Source organism: Lissotriton helveticus, chromosome 2_1 (genome assembly GCF_964261635.1).
Source record: "Lissotriton helveticus chromosome 2_1, aLisHel1.1, whole genome shotgun sequence".
In the NCBI taxonomy this organism is placed as follows: domain Eukaryota; kingdom Metazoa; phylum Chordata; class Amphibia; order Caudata; family Salamandridae; genus Lissotriton; species Lissotriton helveticus.
Window position 1 is genome coordinate 384,383,991 of NC_136059.1, and position 12,402 is coordinate 384,396,392.

General features: G+C 42.7%; 1 protein-coding gene across 1 annotated transcript in view; it reads left to right on the plus strand.

Annotated features, from left to right (window-relative positions):
• Positions 1 to 12,402, plus strand: part of C7 (complement C7) — a 643,094-nt gene that overhangs the window by 364,198 nt on the left and 266,494 nt on the right. The window contains exons 11-12 of the mRNA XM_078675005.1: positions 1,415 to 1,643; positions 8,873 to 9,050. Coding sequence (XP_078531131.1) covers positions 1,415 to 1,643; positions 8,873 to 9,050 — 407 coding nt within the window. The remainder of the gene's footprint in view (positions 1 to 1,414; positions 1,644 to 8,872; positions 9,051 to 12,402) is intronic.

Consider the following 12,402-nt stretch of genomic DNA (forward strand, 5'->3'; position numbering starts at 1 on the left):
CAATAAAGGCCTGAGCCGAAGGCGAGGAACTTTAACATGGCAGAGGGACTTTAAAAGCAGGTATAGCCCTGCTACGAAGGGCTATAAGGCTATTAGAACATTCTGCCACTAGAGGGCAGAATGTTCTAACAAATAAAACAAAGCCTTCAGGGAGCGCGAGGGGATTGAAATCCCCTCGGGCTCCCTGAAGCCTTTGTTCACAGCCAGAGCTGTGAACAAAGAAACATTGGAATGTTGACGCTCTGGGCTTATACCAGCCATTATAAGCCCAGAGCACTCCATTGTTTTCAATGAAGCTACCGACATTACAATGTTCTAATATAGACTTATAGCCCGCCGTAGAGGGCTATACCGGCTATTGAAGGCCCTCTCCAGCGTTAAAGGCCCCGAGCCGAAGGCGAGGGCCTTTAACAAGGGAGAGGGACTTTAATAGCGGTATAGCCCATCTACGAAGGGCTATAAGGCTATTAGAACATTCTGTCACTAGAGGACAGAATGTTCTAACAAAAAAGAACAAAGCCTTATGGGAAACGTGAGGGGATTGGAATACCCTCGGGCTCCCTGAAGCCTTTGTTCACAGCCAGAGCTGTGAACAAAGAAACTGTGAAATGTTGGAGCTCCAGGCTTACACCAGCCATTATAAGCCCAGAGCACTCCATTGTTTTCAATGGAGCTCCCAACATTCCAATGTTCTAATAGTACTTACAAACATATTGGTTAATTAGTTACATGTTATTTCGAGAGGATTAAATCCGAGCAAGTTTCTGTACATATGAAACCTTGCTCCATCATTTGCCAAGATATTATAGTAGGAATGGCTTTTGTGTGAGTGTAGTAAATTTTGGGTGAATTGTGAGTGAATCTTAATATAGCCTTATAGCCCGCCGTAGAGGGCTATACCGGCTATTAAAGGCCCTCTCCAGCGTTAAAGGCCCCGAGCCGGAGGCGAGGGCCTTTAACAAGGGAGAGGGACTTTAATAGCGGTATAGCCCATCTACGAAGGGCTATAAGGCTATTAGAACATTCTGTCACTAGAGGACAGAATGTTCTAACAAAAAAGAACAAAGCCTTATGGGAGCGTGAGGGGATTGGAATCCCCTCGGGCTCCCTGAAGCCTTTGTTCACAGCCAGAGCTGTGAACAAAGAAACTGTGGAATGTTGGAGCTCCAGGCTTACACCAGTCATTATAAGCCCAGAGCTTAGATAAACCCAAGTCTGAGATCCAGAGGTAATGAGCTCCACATGGAGGCAAATAGGATACATGTAATATCATTTGTGTACACATTTCCTGGCATTAACATGTATTCTACATTTCAAACAAGATAAACATGAAATCAAACATGCTTTTATGTTAAAAAGGCAATGACTTTCTTTTCCAAGACCACATATATCACTGCACTTCTCCTTCCTGCAGATCACGCCATTGTACGAGTTGGTAAAAGAAGTAAGCTGCGACTCTGTGAAGAAATATTATCTGAAGCGGGCTATTGAAGAGTACATGAATGAAAACGATCCATGTAAATGCAGACCATGCCAGAACAACGGGCAGGCGGCCATAGTTGGATCCCAGTGTATCTGTTACTGTAGGCCATACACATTTGGCTCAGGTTGTGAATATGGAAATCTTGTTCAGGATCAACCAGGTTAGTATCTTCTGATTATTGTTCTTTATTTTCAGCCTTTGGTACTCATGCCTTTCAGCAGTGGCGTTGAAAATCCTCAGCTTTAAAAGATCGTGAGGTGGAAGGTGCACTGGGCCCCAGATCACCAGGCCCCAACCAAGTGCACCTAGTTAGTATGACAGACAGCACCAGCTTAGTCGCCCTATTTGCAGTGAGTGAGCTTTATTAGGGTTGTAGTCCATAGGCCTGGTGCTCTTCCTAGAGTCATGTGTACGTAGACCTCACTCTCTGAGGGCTGCTGCATTCTCCAAGAGAGACAGTGAAACCGAGTTCAATCCAGTCGGATCCAGTTCCAGCTTGCATTCTGTTTTGAAAGAAGTTTGAACCCGAGAGTGAGGCCAAGCGCCTTTCTGTCCCTGCTCTCCTTCAATGAGGTGCATCTACTCGAGTGTATGATTCATGTGGGAAAGCTGCTTGAAACCTACTCTTCCTGTACGGTCAAAACATTTCTATGATTTTCGAGTGTTTAAAGTATTCTGCATAAAACAGAATTTCTAAATAGGAGCTGAAAATAAGAACCAAAAATTACCTTTCCTTCCTGCGTTTTAAGTCTCAGAAACGATCTCACTCACGTTTTTTAAACCAGAAATGGATATCACTCATTGAAGACAGGTGTAAAGTCGAGCCAGACTCGGTGAACGTAGGAAAACTTCTTTATTTGCAAAACGCTGGTATACAGCAAGGAGGAAGAGCAAACCCTTCTGCTTTCGTCCAGCTCCAAAGGTCCCCTGTCGGAATTCCAGAATCGAATCGCCGATGTGGAGCATGAACAGAACGCGGAACACAGTACAATGAAACACAACAACAGGCTTCTGATCGGCATTTCTAGTTGTCAATACTAACTTTTAAAGCATAACATTTTACATTCACCCTTATGAAGGAAGAACAACAAATGTGAAACTTTGTGTCTAAATTATAGCTTTCTTTATTAAATGAATCGGTTTTTAACCCATATTTGTTAACAAATGACACAATTGAATGGTACTGTTTAGTGAAATTGCTGATTGTGTGGTCCAAACTATTAAAACGCAGTCCAAAATAAATGTATTTTTGTTGTATTATTTATCCAGTAGCAAGAAGAGAGAGGAAAGAGGGCAAGAAAAGGGGAGAGAAAAAAGGTGAACTGGAAGAACAGGAACGGAAGGAGAGAGAGCTAGCGAAAAACAGGCTGAGTAGGTAGCTGTAAGGGAGAACTGAGCGGGAGAGACACATGGAATAGAGAGAGGGATGAGAGAAAGAGAGGGATGAGAGATGTAAAGAGAGGCAAATGTGTGATTGGAGAAGAGAGTGACGGTAAACAAAAGGAGAATGGAGAGAGAGAGGGGAGAGTAGGAAAAGAGACAAAGCGTGAAGGGAGATGGGACAGGAGGGAGGAGATGGGAAGGAATAGAGGGGGAGGAGGGGGAGGGATTATATGGGAGGAGAATAACAAAAGGAGATGAGCGAAGGGAGACGCGAGAAAACTGGGAGATTAGAGAGAGTTAGAGGTAGTAAAAAGCATAAAAAGATGAAAGGATAGCCTTTTCACGGAGAAACGTACTTTCTCACTTGCAGACATTGCAGATGAGGTTCCAAATGGGGATTATTTTTTCTGGCTACGCCCTTGCTTTCAAGGCTGAAAAAATACAAATAAAAGCAAGTGGTGAGCTGACCAAGCAGTAAGTAGGGGAAGAGGCAATATAAAGGAGAGGAAAAGTGAGAAGAGGAGTTAGTGGAGTTATAAGCTTTTATTGGCACTCAATCTGAGTCCTGTGAAAAAATAGTTGTAATATAAGTAAACTTATAATGTGTGGTACTGAAGCGTGGGATACTTTCCTCCTGTGCTGTTCTGAGATGCGTAGCTCGAAATTGGGGATACCCTGTCTTCAGTGCAATGTGCACTGTTTGACTGCATGTGTCAACATTTTTGGGGCAAATGGCACGTTGCATTAACAGCTGGAAAATGTGTAAGCACAGCATTATGATCGGGCCGGATTCACGATCGGGCCCGATCAGGATGCCTGGTGCCAGGTTGGGAATGACTCCAGTTGCAACGTTGCGGGTCATGCAGTCTTGAGTGGGAGATAGTTCATTGTGTGTTTCATACATGATTCTACTGCTGCGTTCAAATCCCACATATAGAGACTTATAATGCTATCTGGATGGATACTGTCTGGCTATTAAGCAACAATATGGGGGATGTCTGCCCCCTTCCATCACCATCATTTCAATACCATTTGTGCTACCAATAATTCCTTGGATGGGGAATTGACACTTAAGACCAGCCTCTTAGAATGTGGTTTATTCATTTGGTAGGGTTACCTCGACTAACTTAATAACACGTAGGTCGTACAAACAGTTCAATGGGGATCTCTACATAACCCTCTGGTAGCTATAACAAAAGCAGGCAGTTTACCAGAGAAATTATTTTTAAGTTCCTGTAGTATGAAACATCATTAACCTTAGGAGCACAGCATAATGAACATTTCAAAACAATTTAGAAAAATCAAGATAGATTTAATACTTAAAATTACAGCAAATCGTTAAAATGGTTTAGCAGAACCGGAGATAAGGATGTTTAAAGTTTTAAAACATAAAGCGCCACGAAACGGAAAAGTGGCAATCAAAGTCAAAAGTCTTAGTAGACCAGTAACAAGGTGTGATTTTAGGCCAACTTAATAGGACAGGAGTTGCCAACTCCTAGTGGGTCTCACTGGTCAAAGGTTTTACCTTTGAACCCCTTCAGTAGGGAAAGGTCGATGGTGAAACCTTGAAGAAAACATTGATTTATTAGTCAGTATTTCCTTGGTGCTATTCTTTAGGCTGCTTCAGAACTGCAAAGGCAAGACTCTCTAAGAGCCTCTGACCTTTCCAAACCCAGAGGACAGGGCGTTGTAGGCCCTCACTTTGGGGCTGGGGGGTCCCTACTTGGGGTGGCATTCCGTCTGACCCGCAGCATTATCATACTGTAGTGAGAAAAAGACTAGTTACCTGTTTAGCCCCACCCTGGTAGGTGAATGATTTCTTCATGTAATTCCCTATAAGCCAAACTGTTACACTATCTATCTTCACAGCTTGGTCAAAAGCTGTAGCTATTTAAAGTCAAGTATATGACCTCTGGTCGAACCAAATGTCAAACCTTGTCTCCGCTTGATTCATTGTACCTTTCGAGAAGAGTGGCAGGCGATACAGGACAATAACCTGTTGTTTTAGTTCAAAAGAAATTTTATTGAAAGAGTAAAGGTGCCAGCATTCAATATACTAAATTAAACATAGGTCATCACAATACAAAGAAACTTTAAAAGAAGTACATGAATTGGAATACTATACAATAGAAATAAAACTCAATATGGTGAGAAAAGTATACGATTACTACCAAAATAAGACAAAGGAATGATCAGGGCAATCATGGCGGTTTAAGGACTACTTGTTGACATGGCATTGGCAGGCGAGAGCGTTTGGCACTTATATCAATATGCAACGTAACAAGTTACCATAGATTCAGACGATTTTCCACCATAGATAAAGGGTAAACAAAAGAAGTGTCCAACCTGTGATTGTGGCAGACTGCATACCACCAAGCCTGATAGGAAATAACCTGTTGTTTTGATGACACCAAATCACAGGAAATAACCTGTTATTTTGATGACACCCAATCACTCCAAACCAGCTGGCCAAAATGCAAAGGACGTCATTACACATCTGGGACAGTAGTTTAGCATGAACCATGGGTGTTGCCTTGCAGTATTTAACTAACATTATAAGGGTGTCTAGTAGGAAGTGGGCTTCGACCCTGATGGTAACATCCTTGCCAAGCTGCTCTGCACCGCAATGATACTCATTTGCATGTGGATGTGTCCCATATCAATGACGGAGTGATGTGGTATATCTTGGTATTTTACTGACAGACTTGGAGATGATATTTTTCTGAAAATACCTGCCATCTGCATTATTAGGTCTCTGTATGGGTTAATTGGTACAGGATGCGGTTTTTTAGAAGGACCTTTGCACAGAATTAATATTTTCCATTCATTTACATATTCAGAAAAATAAAGTCCCCGGCCCTTTTAAATTATTTAACCTATACTTTTATAAATATTTTAATTTATCATTTTATTCTGTTTTAGCTCTAGAATCAGCTTATTTCTCTAGGGCGTAACGGGATCTATGTTTAACTCAGTGTTTTTGAACAATAAAATAGCAAAATGGCAATTTTGTTTCAGCATGCTGGGTCCTTTACCTTCAGGTGAGCAAGGTCATCTCTCTGTGGTCCTGCCTGTCCTAAAAAAGGGAGTTCTCCAAGATATCCCGTGTATTGCGAATGCGATTACTATCTGGCTGTGTCCTAGAGCACAGGTAATGGCAACTTCAATTGAACAGTCCAAGTTAGCTCATTTGATTACCCTTTCACTATGGAGGTGATGGATGTCCCTACTTTATCCTTCTCTGTATCAGAGCTACCACGTGGTGTGGTGGCAAAATACAAACTCTGCCTTGGCAAGCAACTCTGAACCAGACAAACACGTTTATTGTATTAACCCCTTAACTCGTGGGCGTTTTCCCCCAGTAATCAGCACTTTTTTACTTTATTTGCGGTAGTTTGCGCTTAGGGTTCTATAGCTTTGTTTCCACATAAGGTATCCTTGCCAAATAAGCATCCTTTTTTTTCAACATCCCGTGGATTCTAAAGGGTACCCAGCATTTGTAGATAGGCCTGAAGTGGCAAAAGAAAATAGGCAAAATATAGATAAATGTTCAGCTTTTGGGAAAAATAGGAAAAAGGTGCTCTGGATAAAAGTGTCTTCTTTTTTTCCTACAAAAGTCACTAATGAATGGTTTGCTATGCTAAAGTCACCATCTTCCGAGAAATATGAAGAACTTAATAGAAAATCTAGTTTGTTACCACAGGTTTGCCATTTTTCAAAGAGGTCGCCCATTTTTCCTATATTTTGTGCTCTCACCCTACTTTCAGTTTGTGGTGGAAACTAGTGTGAAACCAATTTATGACCCAGGAAAGCTATAGATTTCTGAAAAGCAGACAAAGTTCCAAATTCAGTAAGGGATACCTTCCTGCACAGATACAACCGCTATGCCACCCCTGGGGAAAGGTAGGCTTGTGATGTATTCCCAGGTTTACAACATGTTGTAACTCTGGGAATGTGCAAATGCCATGAGTATTACTCATGGAGTTATGGCATGCCTCTGTGAGGCATGCCATAACTCCCATGGCATGCCTCACAGAGGCAGTGTGAGGCAACGCAGCAACTTGCTCTGCGTTGCCTTACACTATATCTACGAGGCCATGAAACGCCACACAGGGTGGCTTTCCATGGCTTCATAGATATGGCTAAGCCCTGTGCACCACTGGAAGGCAAACATAAAAGTGACGTTCCAGCGGCGTACAGGGCTTTTAAATAAGCCCCTAACTGTTGATCTAAATACATATTGAAAATATGTAGGAAAAACAGCCATTTGTGACAATATTTTCATCTGTAACTTTTTGTCACGATGGTCAGTTCACAAAAGTGGTGTGCCATTACATCCACTAGACCTGTCTGGTTGTGGGATATATAGGTTGTGTAGGTTATACAAGATTCCAAGGTACCCAGAGTCAACAACTGAGCTGCACCATACCGTGCTGCATTGTGTACCGAGTACAGACCAATTCATATGGTGAAATATGTAGAGTGAAAAATTAGTATAAAGAAACCTAGGAATTTCTGTAATTGGCATAAGATATGGAGTTTAGGAGCAATGGTTATATGTACATCTCTGAATTTGTGGGTACCAATATTAGCATATGATTTAGAGATTGTTATTTAAAATGTCTTGGAATTTGTGGGTACCCATACAACCTTATGATTTATAGGTTATTTTTTAAAATGTCTGGAATTTGGAAGACACAAATGCAGCACAATCTAATCGGTAATAACAAATATTCTAGTATTCTGTACTCCTAAATTGCTTCCGATATCAATGGTACCTCACTTGTGTGGGTAGGATGAGTGCCCGCGACAGGAAGCGGCCCAAACCGCAACATGAGCACATCACCTTTTACCACTTAAAATTTACCATTTCTAAGCCGGCACCTAGGGAAACCTTGCTGGCTTGCACTTCTTTGAAAACTGTTGAGACCTGGGGGAATCCATAGTGGGGTGACTTGCATGGCTCTCACCAGGTTTGTTTACCCAGAATCCCTTGAAATGCTAAAACTTTGACAAAAAGCAACACATTTTCTCCCATTTCTGTGAAGGAAACTTTTGGAATCTGCAGAAAGCCACAAACTCCTTTTCATTGATCATTTCCCTAACTATCCCGATAAAAATGGCACCTCACTTGTGTGGTTAGGCCTAATGCAGGCGACAGGAAACAACCTATAACACAACATGGATACATCACATTTTTCCACTCAAAATTGATCCTTTTTTCAACATTGGTAGCTGTGGAGTTTGAGCTCTAGATCAGCTGGCAACTTCAGAACACTTTGCACATTTTTTAAAACTAGACATATGGGGGAATCCAGAGTGGGGTTACTTGCATGGCTCTCATCCGGCTTTAGTTTTTACCCAGAATCCCTTGCAAATATCAAAATTTGACCATAAAAATACATTTTGCTCAAATTTCAGTGATGGAAAGTTCTTGGATCTGTGGGGAGTCACAAACTTTCACTCAGCATTCCTCAAAGATTCCTGATTAAAATGGTACCTAACTTGTGTGGGTAGGCCTAGTACCTGCAATAGGAAACATTCTAATAAGCAGCATTGATACCTCACATGTTTCAACTCAAAACTGACCCTTTTTGTTTGCAAAGTGGGTATCTGTGGATTTTGGGAAACCTAACAAACTTGGCCATTTTTTAAAGCCCGAGGAAACCCAGAGTGGTTGACTAAGTTCCTCCTTGCAAAGTAATTGAAAATGTAATTCAATGTCTGGTACAAGTGCTAAAAATGGAGGAGAATGAACCAACAGCAATTCCTTGACCATGCTATCTCTATGGTGAAGTAAACTGTGCCAGTGGTGTGCTATCCAGATTTACTTACAACTTCCTCCAAAAATCTGAAGATTTTTTAAGGGACATTTTTTGTTCTTTCTTTCTAAGAATATATTCTAAAATAAAACAATATTTGAAAATGCCTTATAAGTAAAATGAAAACAAAACCAATTCTCCTTCACTATGAACAATGTTATTACAACATCACCATCTATTTCAGGAGTCACTGATGGCAGCTGGAGTTGCTGGTCCTCTTGGAGTTCCTGTGTGACAGGATCAGGAAGAAGATCAAGGAGCCGGAGCTGTAACAACCCGTATCCAAGTGGTGGGGGGAAATCTTGCAGTGGAAACGCTGTTGAAGACCAGAAATGTGAAGATGATGAAGTGGAATACTTTCGGTATGTTTATTTTTGCCTTTATTAAACAGCATGAAATAAAAGCTATGGCTCTTATTATGAAGTGGTTGTAACAAAAAATCTGCAATTACTGCAGGAAACATAAATATTAGAGGAGAATTGACCAGTGAAAGACCTTCCATACTTCTATTACTATGATGGAGAAAATTCCACCAGTGGGTTTTATCATTTCCTCGTACAAGCTGAATGATTGTTCCTTCCCACCAAACTCAAAATCAAGCCCTTCGGTCTCATCAGAATTCTTATCATTTGGTATTTCAGAACTTGAATGGTTTTGAATTTCCAAAAGATGAGGACATAAAATGCCTAAAGAATGCCCTAAATATATATAGGAAGGAGTCTGTAAGCAAATGGCAACTAATATGTGAATGTAATTCTTGGAGCCCCCAACTGCTAAAAAGGTATTTGATATCATGCACGAACTAACTAACCCAGAGGGCATGAAGCAAGTAATTAAACCCTCACAGGCGCTATGTGGTAATCTGGCAGAATTCTTTGATAATAAGATCAAAAGATCATTGACAACATTGGGCCCTCTCAATATAGGACAGATCTCGGCCTCAAAGAATCTTCTGTCAGCTAGTGTAGTGTAAGCTAGGATCTTTTAAACCTATGACTGATTAGATCTTTAGAGCAGTAGCACTGCCCACTACAGTTGGGTCACCTTAAGACCCTCTACGACACAGAGTTTGGAAAGACATGGCAGATAAATTGCTCCTCCACTACTTCAGATTTGCAATCAATCATTGGAATCTGTCACTGTCCCACTTGCCTACTAAAGAAACCCTCTGGTCCTTAGTAACTATAGGCCAATATCACTTTTGCCCTTTACTGTAAAAGTATTAGAACGCTTCATGAGTAAAACAAATGTCCCTTTATCTGAGAGATCAAAGTGTCCTGGAGGAGGAGCATTTCAGACTCAAGCAAATACATGGGACGGAGTCTGGTCTGCTTCGGATCATGGATGAGCTCCAGATGATGGTGGATAGTCAGTGGTTTACATATTACATGACCTATTAGCCACTTTTGATACGGTGAATCACAAGACACTACTGGCAAGATTAGCCAGGATTGGGGCCATTGACAATATTCTGGCCACGTTATTTGTGACTCATTATATTTTTGATTCAATATTTTGGTAGAACACCGTCAAAATTGGAGAACATTCAATAACAGATGACAGCATCCCATTCGTTGTCAAATATATTCAAATACACTTTTAATAAAAATACACATCCTTCTGCACAAAGAAAAGCCCACTGTGAAAACGTGGTAGTTAATATTTTCTTTGGGTCAGCTAACAGTAAAAATAAATTAAAAGACATTTTTGTGCTGGTCTCTATGGTGTATTCATCAATTATCAAATCATCTTCTTCAGATCAAAACTTTAATGTTCGAGGCATATGAGCTGTAGATCATAGGCTTTTGCATGTATCGCCATCTAGTGTTGGGCCCGGATGTTTGCACTTTGTTTTTCTTCAAAGAAGTCTTTCCAGTCATGAGGTAGGTGACTCCTCCCTTAGGTGATAGTGCTCATGGGCATCGACTCCATTGTTAGATTGTTTTTTCCGCCATTGATTTCGGATGTGAATTGTTGCGCTCCAGTTAGGCACCTTTCTTCGGGCCCCCTTCGACGCGCAATCTACTACGCTCGACAGTATTGTTAATCAACCGCATTTCCCCTCTCCACGTATCGTTTACTCTCGAAAAACCTTCCACCGGAACATTAGTGGAAGGCTGTTGGACATACCCTCACCGGGATCAGTCTCAACTGATTGAACGGACTCCATCCAAGTTATGTCCAAAGTGTTGTGCTAAGTTCCTGCGCACCGACCTGCACAAGGTGTGGGGCTCGATGTCACAAAATATACCAGCTAAGTGGCCCTGCGCCTGACCTCCTCGTGGAAGAGTCCGACCAAGAAGAATTGCAAGAGCAGGAAGCTGAGATGGATGAGTAGCATGTCTCTGTATCCCGTGCTGACTCCGAGGCTGAAGACTTGACCCCGGCACAGTGGACCATGAGAAAAGAGCCTTCATTCCCCTATCATCTCCTTTACAAGAAAAAGAGTCCGGTCCCTCCTCTGCCTCCAGCCAAGGTCGGCTCCGAGAAAACGTTTTGAGCACCCCGCCAGCAGGCTCGGCGCAGAAGCACAAACAACAGCCTTTCGGCTCAAGCTCGACCCGTTCCCACGCCGGTGCTGACCCGAAACCTTCCGCGTCCAAACCAAAACACCTTCTGGTCTCCGTTCCGCCTTTGCAGTAAGCTAAACCTTCGGAGCCGAGAACTTCGGAGCAGAAACTTGTGACACCAAGATCAACTTCTAAAGAAGATACAACGACTAAAGAGCCTTGGACCAAAATCCCACCGAATCCGAAACAAAAAGGAATTGCAATCAACCCGGAAACGGAACACATTCATGCCAAACTTCTGGAGACCCTCTTCTTACACCTACACATTCCCCTACACCAACATCACCTGACCCACAAGATACAGCAGATGATGATATTGATGACTTAGATGACTACGCACCACAACATATTCCACAGGATCATTATAATGTCCCTCAGACTGATAATTACCCTGATTTGTATCCATCTAGACACGGGTACTCATAGTACGGCAAGCCTTCCCTGGGGGCCCGCAGACCTTGCAGCCATCGTACCTGAGTTATTTTCATTTTCTTTAAAGTGTGACAGCAGACATTGCAGGTTGCAGCAGCCCAGCCCGACTCTCAGGGACTCTGCTCCGTGGGGGCCTGGCGATTCCAGTGATTGACAAAGTGGAGCTGCAGGGGCGCTGAGAAGAGGTGAAATACAACAGCGCTTTATTAACATGTAAATGGTCTTTTAAAGACCTGTAAATGGTATTTTAAAGACCTGTGAAGTACTCGGGTGCGGCTGTGTGTGTGCGTGCCGGGGAAGCTGTCTCAGCCCTGGCTGTCACACATGCTGGGTGAGGTGACAGAAGGTGATAGAGGGAGGGAGACAGAAGGAGGGAGGGAGACAAAGGTTGACAGAGGGACAGAGGGAGGGAGACGGAGAGGAAGACAGAGGGAGGCAGTCAGGGGGAGTCAGAGGGAGGGAGACAGGGAGGGAGACAGAAAGGGAGGGATATAGACAGGGAGGGAGACAGAGAGAGAGGGCGACAGAGAGAGAAACAGAGAGAGAGACAGAGAGAAGGAGACAGAGAGAGGGAGCGAGAGAGAAAGAGGGAGGGAGGGAGAAGGGAGAGGGAGACAGAGGAAGGGAGACAGAGGGAGAGAGACAGGGAGGGAGACAGAGAGCGAGAGAGAGAGAGGGAGACAGAGAGGGAGGGAGACAGAGAGAGGGAGAC